General features: G+C 49.5%; 1 protein-coding gene across 4 annotated transcripts in view; it reads right to left on the reverse strand.

The window, feature by feature from the left end:
- Positions 1 to 24,100, reverse strand: part of ASTN2 (astrotactin 2) — a 989,097-nt gene that overhangs the window by 258,338 nt on the left and 706,659 nt on the right. For all 4 annotated transcript variants that reach the window (XM_043453335.1, XM_043453336.1, XM_043453334.1 and 1 more), the window contains 3 exons: positions 8,198 to 8,322; positions 4,029 to 4,133; positions 870 to 1,049 (listed from right to left, as the gene is read on the reverse strand). In XM_043453335.1, coding sequence (XP_043309270.1) covers positions 870 to 1,049; positions 4,029 to 4,133; positions 8,198 to 8,322 — 410 coding nt within the window. The remainder of the gene's footprint in view (positions 1 to 869; positions 1,050 to 4,028; positions 4,134 to 8,197; positions 8,323 to 24,100) is intronic.

The following is a 24,100-nucleotide window of genomic DNA, read 5'->3' on the forward strand; positions in this document are numbered from 1 at the left end:
TTAATTGATAATAATAGTAACAATGATAACAGGAAGTGATCTTTACCCCGCTGCATATTAGCTTTGTGTCTACAGGGCACTTGACTTGTTGACTATCTGACACTCATTTTTTCATTGGTGAAAGGGGCCTGTGACTACATGGAACTGTTATAATACATAATGTACGTAGCCATATGTCCATCTTTCTCAAAATGTTATCGCATAAACTACTTCCCTTTAATGTAGGAAGTGGACAGGAATAGCCAGAGTACCCATTTCACAGGAAGGGAAAACTGAGGTGAGAAGGGGACAGATTTTCCAAGGGGAGTGACAGAGATGGGTCTCCTGCTTCGGGGAAATTCCAATTCTGATAAATAGCTGAGAAATGGAAGGAAATAAGGCCTGGTGATCCTGCCTGAGGGTAAAGGCGTCTCCATGGCAGAGACTTGAAACTCTCCCCTCAGACGTGAGTTGGTCACTCCCAAAGGAGCCAGCGCTGTCCTGAGGTTCTTCCAAGAAGCCTGGAGAGAAGGCGTCGATGAGACAGCACTCCCCTCCCCTACAGTCTCCCCAGCCTCCTGACCTTGGCAGTCGTTTTGAGAGGACAGAGTGGGAAATGAGGAACTCGCAGTAGAAGGCCAGAGCTCCGGAGTCCACCCTGGGGTCTCAGAAAACGCCTGAACTGAAAGAATCCTGAGGAATCATCACACGGCCCCTCACTCCATCCCCGGTGAACATGAAGCCCAGAGAGGCGCGGGGACTTGCTTGCGGCCGCCCAGTTTCTACGTGGCAGGGCCAGGATTTCGCTCCCAGGAGCTCAGTTACCCCCCCGGCAGCCTGACCTCCACGGCCCAGCTGGCCGCCACCTCCAGCAAGCCCTCCAGGCCTACCTTTCTGGTACTGAAGCCACAGCTGCTGCTGGACCTTCTTGCTGGGGAAGTGAATGACGCAGGTGAGCTCGGAGCCGTAGAGGGCCTCCGCGATGTAGTGTGAGCCGTAGTGCTGGAGGAAGGACAGCAGCTCCTCCCGACTGCTCTCCTTGGTCAGGATCTTGAGGACGTTGGTGAAGCCTGGACAGAGGAGGAGCAGGTGGAGGGGGTCAGAGCGGGGAGGCTGGCGCCCGGCAAACGGCAAGCCCGGATTTGGTACCTTGTCCTTCAGCATAGCCTCGGCCAAACGTGCACAGCATCCCTCCCTTACTTGGCAAAGACCACTCTCTCTGGTGGACACAAGACGGAACACCAAGAGGGAGTCAACAGCAGAGGAGGGACAGAAGCTGGCGACCCAAAGGTCACAGCCAGGAAAGATCCAAGCTGAGGTCTCCTGAGCAGCTAACATGCAGCGGGCACGCTGCTAGGTGTTCCAGCCCCTTTGTCTAGTTTAACCTCAGTCCAGCACTGCAGTCCCAACCATGACGAGCCCCGTCCAGTAGATGAGCAAGTCAAACGTCAGAGACTGGAAGTGATTTGCCTCGGTCCCCCAGCCAGAGGAGCGAGGATTCCAACCGACTTCTGTGTCCACCCCGAAGTGCACACACTGCTCACACACCCGATTACCCTGGGCCTGAACCGTCCACGGCTGGAGCCCAGGGGGCTGCGCTAGCCCTGGCTCAGCAGACATTCTGTACCCTCAGATGTAAGCCCTGGCTTAGCTTCCTAGAACATCGCTTCCCTTTCTGTCTCCAAAACAATGGTATGTTCTTTCTCCCACCACTGACAAGGGCCTCCTTGCCGTTCCATTGTCCTTAGCTCCGTGCCAAGGGGACCTGAGTCCTCAGTGCCTGGCATAGGGCCTGCAGAGCCATCACCCAGCGACCACTGATCCCTGCCCTCTTCCTCCTGCAGGCAGGTCACCAAGCTATGCTTTCAGGAGCCTCAACACCTTTCGGGCTCTTTTGTGCTCTGAATAAAGTCCAGTGACCTTACCTGGGTATCCCAGGGTTCCAAGCTCATCTCCCATGAGCACATACATTAGGCTTTACCTCTGGCCAAATCTGTTTTCCTATTTCTCCTGAATGTGATTTGGCATTTCCATCACACTTTCTTCATTTATATCCCCCTCCCACCACTCTGAACACACACACACACACACAAACACACACACACACACACACACACACACACACACACACACACACACCACCACCATTTACCTGGAATGGTCTTCCACTTCCTCTCTAAGTCACATCCATGTTTCCAGACCCCAGGAAGTCATCCCTCCCCCAAGAAGCTTTTCACACCATCCCGGCCTGGGGCATCTCCTCCCTGTACCTTCAACAGGCACCACCTTGAAAGCAGAAGCTCTGTCCCATTTGTCTCTAAATCTGCACATGCGTCCTTTCCCACCCCCCACCCCCCAACCAGGTTCACGACACAATTTCCAGACACGGCAGGTGCACCAACTCCATTATGAGAACAAGAACAACTGATTCTGCACCACATCAAAGTAAAATGTAAAAGAGCAAGCGCTTCTTCAACATTGAAAATGAGCTTCAATTTGCAAACATTTGATTTACAAGGGGGTTCTCGGGAGCGTCATTATTGATTAATTAAAGCAGATACACCTTTGTAGTTCTAACAGGAACATGGCAGTCATTCACAAGTGCGGTGGAAAGGTGTAGGTGGTGGCGAACACAGAAATAGGACTCAAAGAATGGGTGCTTGATTAGAACAACCCTTCTCCATCAACCTGTTAACTCATGCAACTGGGTAATTAATACAACAGAGTTAATAATGAGCTGATTTCTGCTCAGTAAAAAATAACACCATGGAGAGGCCCTGTGGCTCTTTAGGCAGACAACCCTGCCATCACCTCATTGACCTGCTCCTGTCCTGCCACCTACTAGCTGTGAGACCTTGGGCAACTTAACCCCTCTGACCCTTGATTTCCTTATCTGAAAAATAAAGGGATAAAGAATGCCTTCCTCTTGAGACTGATGTAAGTCCCAAGATACAAGACATTATAAAGTGCTTGGCTGATGTCAGCCATAAATACTATTTACACTTCCCCAATACCCAGGCTAAAGAGTTCCATGGTGCTTATGAACAAAGTGATACTGGAAAAGAAAAAAGATAAGAAAGCAGCTGGCTGATAATCAGGAGACACTCAGATAATAACCCAGTGGCATTGTCATGAGTAAGAGTCAGGGCAGAAAAATCCAAGTTTGGGCCTCATCTTTCCAGAGTCCATTACCCATTCCTTTTCCAGTTTTGTTTAATTTGTATTCCTTCATGTAAAAGGAGGACCAAAAGGAATATAAGGCACAGGAATAAATAGGATCCAAGCCCGACCCACAGTTCTCAGGTCAGAGCTGAGGTGCAGGAGACAGACAGGATTCTGATACGAATCAGGTACTTGGTAGTGTTTTAACACCAGCAGTTGAGCGCATTACTCCCGGGGAACAGATAATGGGGGCGGCATCTCTGAGTAACGGAGATCCAGGCAGAGGGAACGGCATGTGCAGACTCACAAAGCCGAGAGAGAAAATGTCCCGTTTTGAGAACTCTTAAGTCCCGTTTGAGACTTGTAAGTCTCAAACTAAGTGTCCCATTTGAGAATTATAAGCCATCCGCATCACGGGGAATGATCCATGTGGGCAAAGTGTGTGTGTGTGTGTGTGTGTGTGTGTTGGTGAGGGGAGGGGGAGCGGGGATGCATCACTGCTGAGTAGGAGGAGACGGGCAGGAAAGGAAATCAGAAGAGACTAGAGGAATCAGTGCCTGAAAGAATCCACCCGCCTGAAACACTTCGAGCACGTACGCGTGACCTAGATTGTCACCCCCTGCTCAGACCCCCGCTCCCTGCAGGAGCCCCTCTGCCTTCCCAGAATGGACGGCGGTCCCGTTACTGCACTGACCCCTGTAACGGGTGGCCGTCACCGTCTGTCTGCTTGTCCGTCCACCCTCCCTGTGAGCTCCTTGATGGCAGGGGGCGAGGCCTCAACGCTCAGCCGTCCCCAGCGCCGGCACGGGCCCTGGCACGCCCCCTGGCACGCCCCGGGACCGTGCTGCATCACGCCACGCCCCCCGGCCGCGGACGGCGGGGCTCACCTGCCGAGAGGGTGATGGTGCTGAGCTTCACGCGGTAGAGGTTGCTGCGGACACGCCACTGCTGCACCATGGGGTACCCCATGGCCTCGTCGTACCTGATGTCTCCTGGGGAGCGAGCAGGAAGGTCACGTGAGCCCCGCGTTCACAGGCCTCACCCCGCAGCCCCGCCCTGCAGCCCTGGGCCCTGGGTAACAGCCCCCTCTTCTACGAGGACAGAGGCTCGGTGCTCCGGGCCGACGGTGGGATCTGCACCCCGCTTCCAGGCCTCTTCCTTCCTGGCCTCTGACCTCGGCCTCAAGCCGCCCTTTTCTCTCTGCTCTGGAGCTCACATGACCCCTTTACCCTACAAGCCAGAGTGGGTTTCTGGTTCTACTTAACCCCGGAGGCAATTTGCCAAGGGGCGCTAGACACTGTGGTGCCTCAGTTTCCCCTTCGGATCCCATGGCTACCTAGGCTGACCTTATTTCGTAGGCGTGTTGTGAGACTCAAATAAACTAAGAGCAGTGGGAGTCTTTTGATCACCTCGAAATGTCCGGCATGTGGACTGGGGGCCCTTGCATCACCTACGGCCTGAGGCTACTTCTGTACAAAGACAGCGCAGCTAAGCACTTGTGACACAGACCCCGTGCAAAGCCCCGCACATTCACTAGCTGACCTTTTATGGCCGCCCACCCTGCACAGACTATTTCCTAACAGGGAAACATGAGACGTCCTTTGATGTCTCATAAAATACCTGTGTGCACACATAAAAGCTTCCCATTTTAAACAAGATCGAGAAACACTGGCTAAACAAAGTTAAACAAGATTTTAAAAAAACAGACTGTATAATTTCTCAGCTCCTTGAATAAATTAATATACATTTTAAAGGTACAGGAAGACTGCGTGCAGCGTTTTGCAAATGTCTTTGGCTGAGGAGCCCCATTTCTAGGGCCCAATGACACTCAAGTTTCATAGAACATGTTTTTTGAAACCCAAGTATACACAAAACATAAATAAAGAAAAAAAAATAACACAACAAAATGTTAACAAGTGGTTAACTTGGTTAGCAAGTGGATGCGTAAAAGATTCCTGTTTTCTGATTTATATTCATCTCCATTTTCTAAATTTTCTACTCTAAGCACTGCAGACTCCCTTTTTTGTAATCAGGATTTAAAAAAAAAAAAAGACATGAAAAAGAAATGCTAGTCACATCAGCAGTTATTATTTTTGTTGTTATGTATCCTCGGCAAATGGCAGGCACATTTTCTATCCTTTTCTCTTGTCCCCTGGTGCGGAGGCACTTAAAGAGGTATTTGATACCAAGATTAAAATGAGAATCTCATGGAACAAATGATTTCTTCCTGGACATTACTGCAGTATTAAAGTTGTCCATTACTGTCAACTTCTTTTTTTTCTTTTTTTTCCCTCCCTAGCCTTTTCAGAAATAATGTAATTTTTTAGAGGCTTTCATTTTAAAGTAAAATATTCATGATCCCCAAAGATAAGTCCACTGGAGCAAGGTTGTTTTGTTAGAAATACGTCCTCTCTGTTTATCTGCTCTGCCTGCCCTGCCCGTCCTTAGCAGACACTGGGGAGAGGAGGAGAGAAGGTGGGAGAGGAGGACAGGGCCGTGCTTCAGTCAGGGTGAAGGAAACAGTCTGCACGGGAAGACCGGACGCCAGCCCCAGGCAGCCTCTGCCCCATCTACTATTACTTTTTTCTAAATGTTTAATCTTGTTTCATCTAATTATTATTACCTTTCTGGCTGTGCCTCCGCATACAGGATCTTAGTTCCCCGACCAGGGATTACACCCTTGCCCCCCGAAGTGGAAGTGCAGGACCGCTGGACCATCAGGGAAGTCCCTGCCCCATCTATGATTGCCCTTCCTAATTTGGAGCAGACTGGGAGGGGGTATTGGCAACCAGGGCCATCCCCAAGGGAACAAGGCAAACATTTCAGTACAGGTTGTTGATGCAGCTCATTTACTCGGTGGTAGCAAGTTTGAGTAAACTCCGGGAGTTGGTGATGGACAGGGAGGAGGCCTGGCGTGCTGTGATTCATGGGGTCGCAAAGAGCCGGACACGACTGAGCGACTGAACTGAGCTGAACTGAACTGACAGTGTCCAAAGGGCTTCCCTAGTGGCTTAGACGGTAAAGAATCTGCCTGCAGTATGGGAGACCTGGGTTCGATCCCTGGGTTGGGAAGATCCCCTGGAGGAGGGCATGGCAACCCAATCTAGCATTCTTGCCTGGACAATCCCCCATGGACGGAGGAGCCTGGTTGGCTACAGTCCATGGGGTTGCGAAGAGTCGGATACGACTGAGCGACTAAGCACCAAAAGAAAAAACCAAAACGAAACACAAAAGCAACAACAACAACATCAAATAAACAAAAACAAAAGTCCCAAACCTACTGCCTCTTTCACTGATCAAAACATTTACAAGACCAGCTTGTCTGCCCCTCATCCCCTCCCGAAGCCTCCCCTGTAAGTAATCATCATTCCATCCTATGCTTGCCCCATTCCTGGTCCATACTGGATTCCACCTGGAATATAAGCTCTTTCAGTGAAATGTCAGTTGCTTGAGGTCAAGGCCATGGTCTACATTATTCCTACTCCTGCGCAGCCTGGAGTACAGAGGTTCCAATACTCCAAAACAGAGCCTGATGTATAGCAGGCTGTCAACAAATACCTGTTTACTGACTCACTCTCTTGCCTCTCATTCCTGACCACAAACCATCCTTGGTCCTACTCAACTCCTGACCCCCATCTTACCTGATCCTGTCCTAGATTCCCACGCAAGGATTAGGAGTGACATGAAGCCCTGGGATGGGGAGAGGTGTTTTTTTTCTGATGAACAACAAAAACAAATAACTCTTAAAATGTAATGGTCCCTTTATTAAGGAACCCCAAATCAAAACAAATAACCCTAAGAGTCTGTACCACTAATGCAGAACCACAAGGTTCTATCACAGAGGCAGAGTCAGGGCCCTTACAACTTGGAAAAGTCCCCCATAAAAGGGCAAGAGAGGAACTGGGAGCAGATGAGGAGGAGCAGAGGGCATCCTGCCGTGGGATGGAAAAATACAAGCTTCAGGAGAGCCTGCCGAAGACTGCTTCCTCCTCGGAGGGGAGAGACAGAGGTTGTGGGTGGCGGGGGGTGCAGGGAGCAGCAGAGGGGAGTGAAAAGGGCAGAAGAGCTGGAGCCACAGCACCGGTCCCGGTTCGGGCAGACCTGCTGTGTGGCCTTCAGCTGCTCCCTCCACCTGTCTGAGCCTGGACGCCTCAGCTACAAAAGGAGAAAAATAATACCACCCTACCGCACGGCTCAGTGCCCACGTTCAAAAACAAGCTGCATAACTGATGCGCCGTAAGTGACGAGGCTCCTGGTTGGGGTGGGGGTGGGGAAGGTCCACTTGCTTTATTTTAGAATGACTTAAACATGAACTGCATGTTTCTAGATTCCATGCATATGTGTTAACACATAGGATTTGTTTTTCTCTTTCTGGCATACTTCACTCTGTATCATAGGCTCCAGGTTCATCCATCTCATTAGACATGACTCCAATGTGCTCCATGGTATGGCTAAGAGAGGTGGGAAAGGCTGGGCGGTAGGAGGGAGGTTCAAGAAGGTGGGGACATATGTATACCTGTGGCTGATTCATGCTGATGTGTGGCAGAAAGCAAAGCAATATTGTAAAGCAATTATCTTTCCGTTAAAAATAAATAAATTTAAAAAAAATGCACTGCATGATCTCACTTCCGTGTGGTATCTAAAACCTTTGAACTCATTAAAGCAGAGAATAGGCTGGTTGGTGGCAGGTGGGGTGATGAGCAGATGCTGGCCGAAGGGTCCAGAGGTTCAGTTCTGGGGATGGATGTATTTGCTGATCCCACGTGCAGCCTGGTGGCTGTGGTTAATAACACCGCGCTGCCTACTGAAGTTTGCCGAGAGGGTAAATCCGGCCTCAGCTCAGAGTCTGGAGTCTCAGGGAAGCCCCCAGTTCCTCGCTGCCCCTAAGAGCCCTAGGAACAGCAGGCCCCTTTCACATCCCGTCCCTCACTGGCACAGGGGCATGGCAGGGCCCATCCTGGACGTGCTGAGCGGCTGATCCTGGAGACCAGGGTGTGGTCAGGGGGAAGGCCGGGGGTGGGGCGGAGGGCAGGAATCCAGGATCTGCGTGTCTTACCAGTGAGCAGCTGCAGGTCCGGGAGGGGCTCGGACAGGACCCCCCGGCACTGCTCCTCCACCGGCAGCGGGATCACCAGCAGCCCGTCGGCCAGCTGCGGGAAGTCCTTGATGAAGTTGTTCTCCCTGTGGAGAGGAGCAGAGAGACTGCCAGGTCGAGGAAGCAGAGGCTGGAGGCCTTGGGGGGCGGGGGGAGTGGGCAGCGAGGGGGGGCTGTGGGGCAGGAGGGCAGGAAGCCCCGAGTCACAGGAGAGACTGGTGAGTGGGGGGTGGACGGGCTTGCTGGGATGGAGTCCTCTGGCTCCCTGAATCCCAGCCCCGAGAACAGAGTGCTGATGACAGCTTCCAGAACCCAGCAGGCTGGGGCTTGAATCCCGGCCCACCTCTGACTGGCTGCACGGTCTTGAGAGCAAGCTGCTGGTCCACTCGGAACCTCGGTCTCCTTGTCTATAAAAGTGAGATCTCAGGGTAGTTTGAAACATTTAACGGGATAAAGCTGCCAGCTGCTCGGGACGCAGTCTGATGTTCCATAAACTGTATATTTGGCTGTGAAACGTCCCCTTACATAAGCAGTGATGATGGTGAGCCAGCACGAGAGGGAACTGGGGGATAGCGTGGAGTGCTTGAGGAAAGAGGGGGTGAGGGCTGGAGAGCTGAGCTGGAGAGAAGCAGTGTCTGCGTGCTCAAGTGAAAGGATCCCAAGATATCTTTCAGATCGGACTTCTCCTCTCAGAGGTGGGCAAACTGAAGCCTGGAGAAGGGGTGTGAAACTGTCACGGAGATCCCATGGCTCAGACGCAAGAGCAGATCTCCCCACTCCTAGGCCAGTGGTCGCTCTGTCCCAGCTTCTCCGGGTGCCTCTGTCCCTTCCCTGCAAGACCACCCCAGCGAACAGAAGACAGACCTCAGGGTGAACTCAGGCCACTGAACCCTGAACAAAGGTAGCCTTAAGGTGCGGGGGAACAGGGTGACTATGCATTGCAGGAAGACATGCTTCAGTCTTTGAAATAGATGTGCCTGAAGTTGGAACAGCCTGTCACTGAGAGGTGGTGAGCTTGCCATACCTGGGGGCATGCAAGGGAAACTTGACAGACACTTGTCATGGACAGAATCCAGGGCATTTTCACGTTCAAACCTGAGTTCTGAGGTCCCTTTTTATTCATAAATCCTCAGAGTTAGAGACACTGACCACAAGCTGGAGAGGAGGAGGAGGGAAGGCGAAGAACAAAGGGAGGGGATGTTTATCACTTCATTTTGCCACCTGGAATGGACAGCCTTGAAATGAAAACCAGAGAGAGGCAAGCAAAAATCCGTGAGGCCAAAGCAATGCCTTTGAAGCCTGGATCTCAGGCAGTTCAAAAGGAAATGTGCAAGCGCTGTGTGGCTTGGGTCACCTTCCCGTCTGTGCTCCACGTCCCCAAGTACTGCACCCCAGGCACCTGTGAAACGTGTCCCCTATTCATTCATTTAGAGAACACGTTCTCCATGTCTGATCCCTGAGCAGGTCGGATTCCAGGGGTGGACACATTATCTCCACCTTCAACATCACCAGCATCTTTGTCATCATCGTCTCTGACAATTAGCGACTAAGCTTCTATACTTTGCTAGGACCTGGCTAAGCACTTCACATCCATTTAATCATTTAATCTTCACAACAACCCACAAGGCAGTCATCATTATCTTCATTTTACACACACAAAAAATGAGGTTCAGCATTAAGAGGGAGTCAGGTTGGGGTTGGAACCAGGTCTGTCTGACTGCACACCTGGGGAGGTAAGTGGCTGGGCCTGGGACTGCTGACTAGGCATGTGTGTGTGTGATGCTGAGTTTCTGGGTCCAAACTTGTACATGTAAGCATGCTATTCTGGGCATCATGCGTGTGCCCATGTTCATCTACATGTGTGCCTGTGATCATGGATTCTGCCTAGGTGTTGGTGGCTGGCCTTTGATTTGTCTGCACACTTGGGTATGTGGAACAGCCCCGTGAATATAAAAAGAGAGCCTGCCAGGGGCCATGGAAGTGCCCCCAAGTAGCATGCAACAAAGCTTCCTCCTGTGCCCCTCATGTGATAGCTTCTGGTTTACGGAGCTTCCCTTAGAGACATAATGAGGTGAAGGGTGTCCCCCTGCCCTCGTCATTCAACAAACACGTGCTGAGTGGAGCCCTGAGCCGAGTACTCAGGGACCCGGAGACAGACTGGATTCTCCCCCAGGCCTTGAGATCTTCCCAGCCGTGTGGGGGAGACAATACACCAGCCACGCAGAACAGCCAGTGGGGTTGGTTACTGCGGATTCCGGAGGGCTGGAGGCTTCTGCACATGAGACCCAAGGTCTCTTCCTTCCCCGAGAGACCCAAACACTTGTTTCACGAGGGCACGAGGGAGACGGCTCTGAAGACTGGCATCCTGCTGTGTCCACACTGCATCCTCGCTGGGTAATCTGGAGCAAAGCCCCCTAACCTCAGTTTTCTCATCTGTCAATTAGGGACCCTGAGAGCGCTTCATCCTGCCTTAATGAAATCACAGTAATAAGGATGAAGGCATAGCTGTTGGCTGAGCACCTCCTAGGCACCAGGCAATGTTCCATGTACTTTACATGAGCTCTCACCCAACCACATGGATTAGATGCCATCAAGACTCCGCCCGCCCCCCAACCCCAGCTCAGAGGTGGACAAACTGAAGCTCAAAACAGTTATGTAACTGCTTAAAACCACAGCTGGGAAGGGAGATCTCAGGCGGTCTGACCCCAGAACCCACACCCCACATTACTGTAAGGTGCGGGGCGCTGAAGATGCTGTCCACGAGCGTCACAGGCTCTCAAGGCTGGAAGAGCCGGAGCATCCCGCGGTGTGCTGAGCCCAGACAGGCTGACGCCGAAAGAAGGGGTCTGTTACTCATTGTGACTTACACACCAGTGCCCCTCTCTGCAGGTGACCTCAGGACCCTTATCCAACACCATGAGATGGCATGATCACACCTCCCCCACCTCCCGCCCCTGCCCCATACAGGCTCTGAGATGTGAACTGACTTCCCTGGACTGACACATCAAGTACCTTTGGAAAGAGGGAGCTGAAGGCAAGCTTATCACTTTTCACTTTACCATCTAGCATCACCACCTCACAGCTTCTCCGGCTTTGATTTTCTAATTGCAGAGGAGGAGGACAGTGACCCTCTCGCCAGCGCCACGGTCCTCTCCTCTAACCTTTCGCCTTCTCTTTAGCCAGGCTTGACTCTGTGGGCAGATCTGACCTCAGTGCGTGGCAGCACAGTGCCAGCCTCGGGATGGCAGGGGGCCAGCTCATACTCTTCTTCTGCTTGGAGGGAAGTTGTCTCCCTGAGCTTCCAGGCCATAGGAAGGGTCTCGAGGAAAAGCATGGCAAAGAGGGAGACCATGGAAAGATGGGAGTTCTCAAGCTAGTGCAAAGAGCAGGGAGAAGGGGGTGGGGGCGGGTCAGGGAGCGAAAAGGTAGCAGCAGCCGAGACCAAGGGCCTGGGCGGTCCCTCCGGGCTGCGCCCCTTGGCGTCTGCCTGGGCGATGGCCACAAGTCCTGCATGGCCTCTGCCAGCAGAGGGCGCCCGGGGCCTTCGCATCCATCAGCTCTCCCGGGAGGCAAAACAGCACACGCAAGGAGTGGAGCTGGGGATGCTCCCCTGGGCTGGGGACCTCAGACAGAGCCCAGAGGGCAGCTTCAGAATCCACCTGCCTGGGGAAGGGAGGACAGCAGGGTGCTCGCCTAAACTCAGTTGGCCCGAAAACAAATCCAGATTCTCAGAGCTTGGGTATGGGTGGGTACGTGTGTAGTAAAAGCTATCAGGCAACTACCGAATCCTAATAAAAGGAAGATAGGAAGAAGAGTAAGTACTATTTGTGTATTGATCCTATTTTTGGTCATCTGCGATGAGCTTGGTAGTGTGCCAAAATACATGCGTGCATCATATAACTACTCTTATTATTCCCATTTTGCACATGAAGAGATGGATACTCAGAGAGGTTTGGGAACTTGTCCATCTGAGGTCCACCATCAGGAAGTGGCAAGGGGGCTCCTAGCTTAGCATCTGTTACTCAGGAAGCACACATTCAAGGGATCAGTCCTGACCACGTGCTCTTGATCCAGAGTAACCTGAGAGCAGGGTAGAGACAGGCGTGCTTCTGAGCCCAGGGATGTAGCCGTGTGTGTGTGTGTGTGTGTGTGTGTGCATAAATGTATGTGTCTCAAATAGCAACAGGGGTACTGCTTCGTTGTACAAACCTCTCCCCCCAAATATCCATGAAAATAGTTCCATCTCAACTGATACTAGATGGAAACAACTCATCAGATGTTTGAAACAGCACATCCTGGGCCCCTGGGTCTCAGGAGAATTCTGGGAGCGGGAGGTCTCTTTTATTCCACAAACTTGTATTGGGGTTCCCCCATGTTCCAGGGACTGTGGTGAACCCTAGGGGTTCAGCAGGGGGAATCAGCAGAGGTGCCTGCAGCAGAATGCAGGCACTGTGTGAAAAGGCCTCCACCATCTAGGCCCTGCCTCTTCCTTCTGCTTGGTTTCATGAAGCACTACCGTCTGCCCACTGCCAGGCTGCACCCACTGGCCTGATGTTCCTCTTATGGGGCATACTCACTTCCTGCAAAGGATCCACTCGGGATTTGCCTTCTCCCTGGAAAGCTCTTGCCCCTCCCCCACCCCTGAACCAGGCCAACTCCTACTTGTCACTCCGACCCCACATTAATCCTCTGCCCTGGAGAGACCTTCCCTGGGTCACTTCCCCTGTTACACCCTCATAAAATCTTGCTCTTTACTCACAGACTTAGAAAATGATCTTATGGTTGCTGGGGGGAAGGGATAGTTAGGGACTTTGGGAAGGTCATGTATACACTGTAATATTTAAAATGGATAACCAACAAGACTATTCTATAACACCTGGAATTCTGCTCAATGTTATGTGCCAGCCTGGATGGGAGGGGGGTTTGGGGGACAATGGATACATGTACATATATATATATCTATATATATACATATATATATATGAATGAGTCCCTTTGCTATCCATCTGAAACTATCACAACATTGTTAATACAAGACAAGTGTTTATGGTGTTAAAAAAAAATTAATCTGATGACTACAAAAAAAAAAAAAAAAGCTAATTATGAAGCCTGAGGGGAAAAAAAAGAAAAAAGAATCTTGCTCTTTTCATCCATGAGGACTTTGACAGTTCCTAATCCAGAGATATGCATAGGGACCTGGCTGGATACCTCTCTTCCCACTAGACTGTGGGCTCCATGAGGGCCATCCCATCTACTGTTGCCTCTCCAGGGCCGGGGGCTTCCCTAGAGACTTGGTAGTAAAGAATCTGCCTGCTAAGCAGAAGATACGGGTTCAATTCCTGGGTCCAAAAGATCCCCTGAAGAAGGAACTTTCATTTGATGAGCTTTGGTAACTTCATCTGCAAAACAGGAGTGATGAGTTCAACTTCGAGGGGTGAGGAGGAGGATTCACATAGAGTTGTTGTTGTTTTTGGCCATTCCACTTGGCTTGCTGGATCTTAATTCCCTAACCAGGGATTGAACCCGGGCCCTCGGCAATGAAAGCTCAGAATCCCGACTACTAGACCACCAGGGAGTTCTCCCTGAGTTATCTTTAATGCCAGTCTCTTTTCCTGAATTCCACACCAGATTCTGGATTTCTTTGAGAGCCTCGGAGGGCCCAGCACAGTGCCTGCTCACAGCCCAAGCTCCCCTCTAAGCATCTGTTCAACTGCGTGCCGAGGGGGAGGCGGCCTCTTCAGTCCCCATGCTGCCGGCACACCGCCTGGGAGCCACACAAACCTGGGCAGCATGCCCCCAGAGCACGCGCCTCCTGTAGCTTTCCTCTCATCAGCCTTGCTCCATGCTGATAGGAATGCCAAGCGAGAGGGAGCTGGGCTCCCTGGCCGTCCTCCCCCACCCCTACCAAGGTTTCCCTTCTTGCCCGTCCCCGTCTAAGAATATGTATAAGCATTTTGGATACATTAATACACAGCGACCAGCGTGCAAGAGCCGATCACCCCTCAGTTCCGAGGAAATTAGCATTTAAATTGAGGTATTTCAGGGAAGTAAATCATCCCAGAGCCAGCCAGCACTGTCTGCAGCCTTTTCTTATGGAGAGAAGACGAGGCATCTTGGCCTTCGTGCTGCTGAGTTTGCAGGGAGGGGCCACTCTCCCTGGCACTCTGAGGCTGTCCACCCAAGAGCATGCCCAAAAAGGATGCCCCCAAACTCCCAATACTCATGAGGGCATCTCCCCTGGTTTAAACCGGGACCTGTAACTTACCTCCAGCTAAACGGCGTCTTTTTGCCAAGTGAGATGACTGGCTAAGATGTGGTTTCTTCTGGGATCAAGGAGTTGGGGGCCTGTCCTCCTCGTGGCTTTTGATCACTGCCTGGCTGGGTGGTTGGGGAAAGCTCCTCCCTACCTCTGGAACTGGGAGGGGTGGGCGACTGACTGGTGCCTAATGTTTGTTTCTCTGAACCTCAGACTGAGAGGCATTGGACCACATCTTGCAGCCATCCTGTAGGTGCCAGAAGCATAGGGTCTCATGTTGATTAAACTGATGCTCACACTTGTTCACGCCCATCCCAAGTTCTGCCCTTCTGGGAGACAGAAACTGTTCTCATGTGATTTGCTTCTTAATTAGGAGTCTTCAGGCAAGTGTTCTGTTTCAGTGTTCCAAACCGAGTCATTCTTTCGTTCAACTTTTCATTCATTTATTCAACACATGTTCACTATTATGTGCCAGGCATTGGGAAAACAAAGAAAAACCAGACGCTCTCCATCCTCAAGGTGCTCACAGTCTAGTGTGAGACACATGTACAAACGCTTCCTACATACGTGTGTATATGTGTGCAAGCTGAATGATAGCATTGAAAATGTTAAAAATGAAGACCTTTTCATTCCCTATAAACCATATTGGTCTATGGCAGCCCACCTGCTAAATCAAAGACATCCGCTCCTTCGATAGAAGAGCGGATGCCTTCTAGAAAAGAAAGAGAGCCATCCCTCAGTTTTGAGTCAGACCTCAAAGCTGACTTTGTACTGTCTTGAGCTAGACAACAGTTTCGAAAGCCAGCCTGTGCTGGGAGTGAAGGTCCCTTCTATATCAAAGGCAGGCCTGACTGACCCAGATCATAATATCTTATTTTAACATGCAGTTGGTACAGGCTATGACCTCAGCGGAGTTCCCAGAGGACAGAGAAAGGAAGGTGAAAACCCTTTTTCTGCCACTAGCCTGGGGAGGCATTGTGGCGGACAGAAGACCAAGGCCGAGAGGCCAAGAGTTCAGGCCTGAGAGTCACTGACCCTATTTCGGGGCTTTTTGGGAGTCCACACCCCTCCTTACTCACTGGAGCCTCAAGGGCGGTTCCAACGCATGTTTAAATACCAACAAGAGTTTGGGGGAAAATCCACGGGGATGGGGGTGAACAGCAGCAACAGGGTTTGTGCCCCCAGATCTGAATATAGTCTTGGGGGGGCGTTGTGAGCCCCTTTATCTGACAAGCTGACAGGAGGTCCCATGGCTAGCAGGAGGTGGGCAAGGACCAGGAGAAGTCAGCTCCCCATCCACAAAGTCTTGTACCCACAGGGTAGAGAGAATAAGACAAGACTTTCTGGTACAAACCCCCTCCTCCCATGGAAGCAGGATGGGAAAGGAGACCTGAGATTAGAACAAGGGTCCGATAGTGAGTGGGGACTTCATGACTTTGGACTTGGCAGTGGATTCCAACACGTAGCCCCTCTCAAAAGAAATGCCCAAGACCATCCATGTATCACCATGGATGCCAGCGCAAGGGCTGAGAGCCAAGCTCAAACAGGAAACCATCATTCAGTAAATGCCAGCAAGGATCAGACCACATCTGTACCGATGTCATGCTCCCACCTTCAGGCTTGTCTGTACCTTCAGGTCAAGTGGAAGCTGGGGAGACTGCCTGGCAAGGGAAAGACAAGGCTGGCTGGTGAGGTGTTAAACTCTGAATAGACCAGACAGTTATCTTAAAGAGTATGTTCTGTATCCTTAATTGGCAAGTTGACTCCTTTTTTTGTTGTTGTTATCAGTGGAAACAAAACTTGAGGGAAAGATTAGTTCAACTGTAGAAAATAAAGAAGACTACAGTGTTCTGCATAACTGAGTTGCAGTGAAAAAAAAACAAGTTTGAACCCTTAACTAGTTAAAGACATGGGTACAGGTTAAAATGTAATAGTTTAAGATTCATAGAGGAGGTTCAGAAATCCAGGGAGGGGTTATCCAGGGAGAGAGTGAGGAAGGGAGGTGGTCGTGGGGCCCAGGCACAAGTAACAGCTTGTCAAGCCAAAGGTGTGTGGGTGCATGTGTGCACATGCAGTATGTGATGCTAAAGAATGTGGTTATTCTGAGGGCAAGGAGACCCATTAAAGGTTTGAGGCAAGAGAGTGATGCCATCCAGCTGGAGCTTTAGAATCACTGCCCGGATGCAGGGTGGAGGATGGGCTGGGAAAGGGGCAAGGCTTGGGCAGGGGAGAGCCAGTTTGAATTTTGCAGCAACCCAGCCAAGACGTGATGGAGGAGTTGGATGGCAGAATACAGGGAAGAGTGCCGGTCTGGGGGAGCCTCAGGAGGTAGAACCTGCTGGTCGCCATCATCGCTGCCGGTGGTGGGGGTGGAAGAAGAGTAACGGGACAGGCTGGACAGCGCCGCCACGGATGGCCGTGCCCTGCACGCCTGTCTCCATCCCAAGCCTGGTGGGTCTTGGCTTCAGGATCTATTTGGCAGATCCCCCTCTCATTCCGGAGTCTGGTGGAGACGCAGCATACACCAGCTGTCTGTTCTGGTTTCGGCCACCACCCGCTCTCCCAGGACCTATCACTGCAGTCTGATAACTGAGTTCTCAGTATCCAGCCTTGTCCCTCCAATGTGTTTACCATCCCGTGGCCAGAAGGACCGGCTCAAAGGTCAGTTCTAACTCCAGGATACCATTGGCTCCGTGTACTGGTGTTCTGTTGCTGTCACGACGAATCACGGCAACCCTCATGGCTTAAAATGACATCAACTTATTATCTTATGCTTCTGTAAGTCAGCTGCCTGACAGGGGTTTCCAGGCTAAAGTCTAGGTGTCAGCCAATCGCACACATACTTTCTGAAGGTTCTAGATGAGGATCCATCTCTTTGCCTTTTCTGGCTTTTTGAGAACACTCCCATTCCTTAGCTCCATCTTCAAAGCTTGTCAAGACAAGTCAAGTCTTTCTGGCATCACAAGGCTCTGAGTTCCTCTCTGGCCTCTGTCTTCCACTTAAGGACCCTTGAGATTACATGGGGCCCACCTGGATTATATGGGATAATCCCTTTACTTCAAGATCAACTATTAGCCATCTTATTTCTACTTGCACCCTTAATCTCCCTGTTCCACGTAAGATAATTTATTCTAGGGATTAAAACATGGACATCCCTGGGGCCATTTTTCTGCCTACCACCCTCCAGTTTTGTGCCCCCACCCAGGACTTTGCTGATGTCTCTCTGTTCATCTGGGGGATCAGTGCCCCTTCCCTGAGTTTCCACAGCTCCCATCCATCCCCTATCCTAGCATTTTCACACTGGACTTTCAGTCCTGGTCACTTTCTGTCTCTCTCACTGGACCAGGAACATGACAGGACCAGGACCCCATCTGTTTTATTCATTTCTATGGATCCAGCCTTGACACAGTAGCTGAAGCACAAATTAGGGGCTTAATAAGTGCGTATTCAGTGAACGAATGTACGCCTCCTAGTTGAATGGAATGAGAACGGGGCGGCGGGGGGGGGAGTGGGGGAATGCATTCAGCTGTGGTACAGCAATCCTCCTGTGAGGCCTGGATCAGCGCCTCAGCCACCTCTTCCAAATTCATATGCTGAAACCTAAACCCAGCGTGATGGTATGTGAAGGTGGGGCCTCTGGGAAGGCGGAGCCCTGATGAATGGAATGTGTGTCCTTATAAAAGAGGCCTCAGAGAACTACTTGTCCCTTCTGCCATGTGAGGACATGGGGAGAAAGTGCCATCTGTAAGCCAGAGAGTGAGATTTCACCAGGCACCAAATCTGTGAGTGCCTCGAGCTTGGGCACCCCAGCCTCCAGAATGGTGAGAAACAAATGTCTGCTCTTCAGGCCCCCCAGCCTACAGTGTTTTGTTATAGCAGCCTGAACAAACTAGAACACTCTTCAATAACCTTGCAACTTCAGTATCATCACCTCAATGATAAAAGTGAGGAAACTGGGGTGCAGAGAAGCGAGGTCATTTTCCTAGGGTCGCATAAAATTAAATCAGGACTGTCACCTTCCCTCCCCGCAACCGCCCTCTTCTCTGAGCGTCCTCACACCTGTCTTTCTCACTCCTGCTCCACCCGCAGTCACATACAGGTGTGTGTTCACACACACGGGCTTCCCTGGAGGCTCAGTGGTAAAGAATCCACTGCCCGTGCAGGAGATGCGGGCTCGATCCCTGAGTTGGAAAGATCCCCTGTTAAAGGAAATGGCGAACTCCAGTATTCTTGCCTGGGAAATCCCACGGACAGAGGAGGCTGGCAGGCTACAAGTCCGTAGGGTCACAAGAGAGTCAGACACAACTTAGTGACTAAATAACAACGATAATTCACACACACATACACACACTCACACATACACACACGGAATGTGAAGCCTGGGTCTCACACTGCCTAAGTTTCCCCTCTTTAAATGCAAAAAGGCTTCCGCCAGTGGCACCAAACTCACTTTAGCATTCCAGGCATGGATGTTACTAACTCCTGCCCTAGTAATTGCGATCCCTGAAATTGAAAGAAATTGCAGGCTAGAGAAACATTATCTTCTCCTCAGCCACTTCGCCCTCCATCTCCTCGCCTGTGTGTGTCAGCACCGGGACTCCTCATCCTGTCACAACACGGGGAACAAGCCGAGTTGCTGTCATCAGGGCCTCTGCAGCATCCTCCTGAACGGTCCCTCCGGTTCTCAAGAGCTGGAATCAAAGTCCCGATAGCAGGGCATAACATTTCAGAGCTAGGGGTGGGGAACGTTCGCCATCACTAGGTCCAACCTCTGCATTTTCCCAAGCAAGTGCTACCATTATCTCTGCTTTTCAGATGCTACAAATGAGATCTGAAGAGGGAAATCAGTCTTACCCCAGATCACACAGATGTGCGCGTGCAGCCAAATGAGATCCAAGCCCACCCCTGCCTCCTTACACAGAGGTGCAGGGTCTGGGTGCAGAATCCCCTGGCCCGAGCAAACAGCTGCCCGGATGATGGAGGGGTACCGCTTAGCCTAGATCTCTCTCTCCAGTCCCTGGGCTGCAGGTACCCGTGACACCCCCTCTCTCCCAGGGGGTGGGTCTAGCTGCTAATTTTATCACAGTCAAGGTCAGAAGCCAATCTCCCTATACCTTTACAAATATTTCTATGAGCAAAATACTGAATTCTAGTTATACATGCATGCTGAAGTATTTGGGAAGAAACGTGCTAATGTCTGAAATTTACTTTGAATTACATAAAAAAATAAGATGGATAGACAGAAGGATAAATATGTAGTTATATATATAAATATTAATGACCGAATTTAATGGTAGATATATATGAGCATTTGTTGTAAAATTCTTTCAACTCTGTTGATGTTTTGAAGTTTTTATAAAATTGTTGAAAAAGTTAAAAAAAAAAAGATATTTCAAGTCCAATAGGATCTTTATATTCTGGTGCTTAGGGCCTTTCCACATGGGGTGGAAAGGCCCTATTCATGTCTGTCTCAAGGGTCTAGCAGAATAGCAGTCATAGAACAGAAATACAAAAGCACTTGCTAAATGACTCCAAGGGCTGAGGCAATTGAGTCTCCCTAAATCCTAGCGTGTGTTTTAATTGTTCCTCATGCCTGCTCACCCCTGCCCTGGATGAGACCAGTTCTGTTAAGCCGCACCATTAACGTGCTGTGTGGCAAGTCACTTCCCATCTCTGAGGGCCTTTTCAGCCCTGAGGCCACTTCCTCAACTAACATAGATGTGTCTGAACAGCTCCAGCATGAAGGGCTAAGAGGAAGTTCCCAAGAGGAGAAGCCCCGATCCCGTGGACACTGTCGGTCTTCTTTCTTACCTTTTCTGAAGCAGTCTTTGCAACCAGACACATCTGAATTTGTATCTGGGTTCCACCTACAGTCCCCTGTGTGGCTCTGGTTGCACAGAATGCTAAATTTTTCTAGGCCACTGTTTGCTTATCAGAAAACCAGGAATATCATTTTTATAAGAAAAAGGAAATCAATCCTAGATATTCACTGGAAAGACTGATGCTGAAGTTGAAGCTCCAATACTTCGGCCACCTGGCGTGAAGAGCAGGCTCACTGGAAAAGACCCTGATGCTGGGCAAGATTGAGAGCAGGAGGAGAAGGGGGTAACAGAGCTTGAGATGGTTGGATAGCGTCACCCACTCAATAGACATGAGTGTGGGCAAACTCCGGGAGAGGGTGAAGGACGGGGAAGCCTGGCGTGCTGCAGTGCATGGGGTCACAAAGAGTCGGACATGACCCAGCGACTGAAGAACAACTGTTGGTTTATCGGAAAAAATGGGAATAATGTGGTTCAGATGGTAAAGAATCTGCCTGTGATTGCCTGTGATGCAGGAGACCTGGGTTCAACTCCTGGGTTTGGAAGATTCCCTGGGGGAGAAGATGGCTACCCACTCCAATATTCTTGCCTGGAGAATTCCATGGACAGAGGAGCCTGGCAGGCTGCAGTCTGTGGGGTCACAAAGAGTCAGACACGACTGAGTGGCTAGCACTTCCATTTCACTTTTGCCTCACACACTTGCTGCAAAGACTAAGAAAGTCCATTGTATGAACAGCTCAGCAGAAGGCCAGAGACTAGCCAGCTCTCAGGAAATGGTAGCCACTGCTGCTGTAGAAAGCACTGCTCCAGCACAGTTTAATTTAACATCCTTAAAAAGCCTTGATTACGAATAAGAAAGATGCAGATTTTAGAGCTGAAATAGACCTCAAATTCTTCTCTTTTACTCCTTTCCACCCAGCATACACAGCTTGTCCAAGTCACATGATAGAGCTATAATAAGAATGCAGGGCAGGTGGTCACTAATTTGGGAGTCTTTTCTTTATACATGGAATTTTTTTTTTTCCTGGTTGTTTGATTCTTTTGTAACCACATACCCTACTCCTGGCTTCTAGGAGAGTTATTCATGCTCTGGGCAATGACCTCAGCCCCGTGTGTTGAATACTTCTCTTCCTACCTCAGCATACACTGAAATTGTTGTGGGGTGTCTATTTCTACCACATTCGGAGACTATGTCTTCTCTCTCCTTCTCCAGCTTCTAGCAAAGCTTTAGGTATATAGAAGAATCTTAAAAACTGTGAAATTGGACCTCTAGTAGGTTGGACTCCAAATTAGAAGAATAAAAAGATGCTTCAATGCTAATTATTAGGGAAATGAAAATCAAGTTGCCATAAGGCATCAATACAGTTGCCATTCTGACTGATCAAAATGACCAACATCAAAAAGGCTGCAGACAATGAATGTCAGAGAGAGAGGAGAGGAAAGGGAACCCTCCTACAGTGCTGGTGGAAATGTAAACTGGTAGAGCCACAATGGAGAATGGTATGGAGGTTCCTTAAAAAACTAAAAATAGAGCTATGATATGATCTAGCAATCCCACTCGTGGGCGTATATGTGAAGAAAACCACAATCTGAAAAGATACATGGACCCCAATATTCACTGTAGCACTGCTTACGATAGCCAAGACATGAAAACAATCTAAATGTCCATTTAAAAATGAATGGATAATCAGCAGACGAATGGATAAGGAAGCTGTGGTACATATACACTATGGAATATTACTCAGCCATTAAAAAGAATTCATTTGAATCAGTTCTAATGAGATGGATGAAACTGGAGCCTATTATACAGAGTGAAGTAAGCCAGAAAGATAAAGATCATTACAGCATACTAACACATATATATGGAATTTAGAAAGATGGTAATGATAACCCTATATGCAAAACAAAAAAAGAGACACAGATGTACAGAACAGAATTTTGGACTCTGTGGGAGAAGGCGAGAGTGGGATGTTTCGTGAGAACAGCATCAAAACATGTATATTATCTAGGGTGAAACAGATCACCAGCCCAGGCTGGATGCATGAGACAAGTGCCCGGGCCTGGTGCACTGGGGAGACCCAGAGGAATCGGGTGGAGAGGGAGGTGGGAGGGGGGATCGGGATGGGGAATACGTGTAAATCCATGGCTGATTCATGTCAATGTATGACAAAACCCACTACAATATTGTAAAGTAATTAGCCTCCAACTAATAAAAATAAATGGAAAAAAAAAGAAAAAAAAATGAATGGATAAAAAAGGTGTAATACATATATACAATGGAATATTACTCAGCCATAAGAAGAATGAAATCATGCCTTTGCAGCCATATGAATAGACCTAGAGATTATCTTCTGTGGCAGCTCATCTGGTAAAGAATTCACCTGCAATGCAGGAGACTCTGGTTCAATTTCTGGGTTGGGAAGTTCCCCTGGAGAAGGGATAGGCTACCCAGTCCATATTCTTGGGCTTCCCTGGTGGCTTATATGGTAAAGAACCCGCCTGCAATGTGGGAGACCTAGGTTCTATCCCTGGGTTGGGAAGATCCCCTGGAGAAGGGAATGGCAACCCACTCCAGTAGTCTGGCCTGGAAAATCCCATGGACACAGGAGCCTGGCGGGCTACAGTCCACGGGGTCGCCAAGTCAGACACGCTGAGTGACTAAGCAGAGCACAGAGACGGTGGTGCTAAATGGAGTAAGTCAGAGAAAAGAGGAACAGCACGTGACATCAGTTACACATGGAATCTAAGAAAATGATACAAATGGACTTGCTTAGAAAACAGAAACAGATGCACAAACATGGAAAACAAACTTAGGGTGACCAAAGAGGAAATGTGGGAAAGGAGATAAATTGGGAGGCTGGGGATAACATATAGACACTACTATATGTAAAACTGATCATCAGTAAGGACCTACTTCATAGCACAGGGAACCCCACTCAGGAATACGCTGCTCAGTACTACTCTGTGATAACCTATATGGTAAAATAATCTGAGAAAGAATAAACATATGTGTGTGTGTGTATAACTGAATCACTTTGCTGTACACCCAAAACTAATACAGCTTTGGAAATCAACTATACTCTAATATAAACTTAAACTAAAAAAAAGAAGATGGTTTAAAGCTCTAACTTAAAGCAACAGATAGGAAAAAAACTCAGAGGCACATTTGAACTGACCACACAGCATTAATGCATTTATCATAACATCATTTCTGGTCGTAGTTAGAGAGGGAAAACTTTTTTTTTTTTTTTTTTAATTTAATCCAAGCCATGAGGTACCCTTTGGAAACTGAACATGTGACCTCTGAATAGCTGGTTCTGGTGTGAATGCGTGGCTGGGGTCACATCTTCGCAAGTTTCCACTTCCCTTTCTTTCCCTTTCCCCCGAGGGTATCTTGGAAGTCTTCCCATATGGCCATCTCTAATGAGCTTTGCAAAATGAGAAAATTAATGCTGTAGAAGAAAAACCTAACAGCGACTGCTTTCTTGTTTGCGCACTCTCTCTCTCCTCTTTCTCATTCCCTTTTTCATTAGTCATTAGTAATGGAGGAAGAAAACACCCGAAGGCAACAGAGAGGCAGCAACACGTGCTTCCTACAACACTGAGCTAATGAGGAGCCCTAACCATCTTTCTCATTCCTTCATTCTCAGTTCCCAACACAGCTGACATCAGCTGCAGCCAAGCCCAGAACCCAGCTAGTGTGGACACTAGCTAGTTTACATGATAACCAAGGTAAAGTATGCGTTCTGTTACAAGACAGTTGGAAACGGCTTTTAAGTGCGCCTTAAA

Source organism: Cervus canadensis, chromosome 30 (assembly GCF_019320065.1).
Source record: "Cervus canadensis isolate Bull #8, Minnesota chromosome 30, ASM1932006v1, whole genome shotgun sequence".
In the NCBI taxonomy this organism is placed as follows: Eukaryota; Metazoa; Chordata; class Mammalia; order Artiodactyla; family Cervidae; genus Cervus; species Cervus canadensis.